The sequence below is a fragment of the Rhinolophus sinicus genome, chromosome 7, assembly GCF_057876585.1.
Source record: "Rhinolophus sinicus isolate RSI-liver-muscle chromosome 7, RSI-T2T, whole genome shotgun sequence".
NCBI classification, from domain to species: Eukaryota; Metazoa; Chordata; class Mammalia; order Chiroptera; family Rhinolophidae; genus Rhinolophus; species Rhinolophus sinicus.
This window is the reverse complement of record NC_142507.1, coordinates 31,176,755-31,178,866: the sequence shown is the minus strand read 5'-3', so window position 1 is coordinate 31,178,866 and position 2,112 is coordinate 31,176,755. Positions and strand designations below refer to the sequence as shown.

General features: G+C 40.3%; 1 protein-coding gene across 1 annotated transcript; it reads right to left on the bottom strand.

The window, feature by feature from the left end:
* Positions 1–689: 689 nt before the first annotated feature.
* On the bottom strand, positions 690–897 carry SMIM42 (small integral membrane protein 42). Its single transcript, XM_074318626.1, is given in 2 exon segments — positions 690–777; positions 779–897. Coding segments are annotated over 2 exon segments (207 nt in total).
* Positions 898–2,112: the final 1,215 nt, after the last annotated feature.

Here is a 2,112-nt window from a genome sequence, read left to right as displayed (position 1 = left end):
AGGGGGAGCCAAGGGAACACCTGATAAGATGCCTCTATGAGGAAGAGGTAACAGGGGTTGGGCACAGAAGTTTTTCTCCTAGAAAAATAAAAATTCTTTCCAGGCAAATAATCAAATGTTCTTTATGGTAACCCAAGGCTAATTAGACGAGGGTATGGATTTTTCAAACCACTGTCTCTTTAATTTGAATTACATTTGAAAAAGGATTTAGTTTGTTACAAACTCAAAAGATTTAAAAAAATAAAATTATCATTTTAGAATGTATTTTTAAAATACATTTCCCATGTGGAAATCAAACCGGTGACCTTGGTGTTATGAGCACTGAGCTCCAATCACTGAGCCAAATGGCCGCCCTGGAATCAATTTTTCTCTGTTTGTCCCTTTCCTTTGTTAATGCAGAAATCAGGAGACATTTATCATTTTAGTCTGAAAGATCCACAGAGAAAAGACATTCAAACTTAGGAGCCTGGACAAGCCAAAGAACAGCATGATCAGTGTGAATTATAGTGGAGGTGGTGGTAGAGGAAGGAAATGTGGTCTAGGGGAGCATCTAACTTTGGGGAAAATAAGTGGCTGAAGCAGCCCTTCCTTCCCAGGCTCTAGACTCAAAGATGGGCTCCAAGATGGCCCTGACTCATGGGCCTCTGGTTCTTCACCTCAATGCAGTTTCCATCAAGAACCATAGACCTTCATGCCAGTAGTGTTGCCTCGTTTCTTGGGTCTGGCTCTCTGTTCTTGTTGCCTTTGTATTTGGCTACTTTCCAGACCAGGATGAGTAGTGACCAGAGTCATCAGGAGTGCAAAGAAGAAAACTTTTACTAGGCAAGCAGAATCAAATATAGCAGTGACGAGCGTACCCTTGTCCCATAAGTAGGCTGGAAGTTGTGGGTAAGACATAGATTTCTCAAAGAGAGTTGAGATGTGTGGTGCAAGCAAACTGCCCATACAACCAAGAAAACATCACTAGAATTAGGCTTGCTCTTTGTTATGTCCCACGAAGGGGTGTGGAGCTGCTACCACACATCCGTTGCTCACATGGGGCCACTTTCCTCCAGCTGTAACGGAGCAGGCACAGAAGTTTGCTCAGCAAGGTTGAAAACTACTTCCAACACAAACACAGTCCTGAGATAACAGTGGAATTGGCAAAACTGCTGGTGGTGGGTGGGGCTTCTGGAGCTTTGTGATGTCACTTGGGGGTGAGGCTAGTGGCTGACCTGAAGATTCCAGTCCAGAAACCACTACCCTCTGAGCACTGCCTCCCGTCACGTCTAGCCTCTGAACTGAAAAGGGAGTTATCCAGTTGTCTTTGAAGATGCTCTTTCAATCCTCTTCTGTTTTTTACTTTTCATCTTGAAGTTATTTTAGATATATAGGAAGTTACAAAGATAATAGAGCGGTCCCATATACCCTTCACCCAGTGTTCGCCAATGGTTAATCTTGTATAACTACAGTATAAAATTAAAACCAGTAGACAGACGTTGGAAAAAATGCGTGCACATAGCTCTATGGCATTTTATTGTACATGTAGATTCTTGTGACCACTACTGAAATCAAAATACACAATGATTCCATGACCATGAAGATACACTGGTGTCTACATTCTACCAATTTGAGATAAGTATAGAAAACTTACCTCCCTTTAGGTCCCTTTACTCTCCATTTATAATATAATTTTATTCAGTATGTCCACTATATGCATTGAAATTGACATTCAGACAATATTGTACTTTTTTGTTTCAATTATCAAACATAATTTAGAAAACACAAGAGGAGAAGGAAAGTGTATTTTATTTACCCAAATACTGTTGTTTAGCTTGGGCCATTTAAATTGTTCTGTCTTCAAATTCACTGATATTTTTTTCCCTCTGTCCCCTCCATCCTGCTGTTGAGCCCATTCATTGAGTTTTTATTATTTTGGTAATTATATTTTTCAATTCTAAAGTGTCCATCTGCAGCTTTTTTTTTAAAAAAAAATTTTATTGGGAAATATTGAGGAACAGTGTGTTTTTCCAGGACCCATTAGCTCCAAGTCAAGTTCCCATTTTCAATCTAGTTGCAGGGGGCACAGCCCACCACCCCATGCAGGAATTGAATCGGCAACCTTGTTGTTAA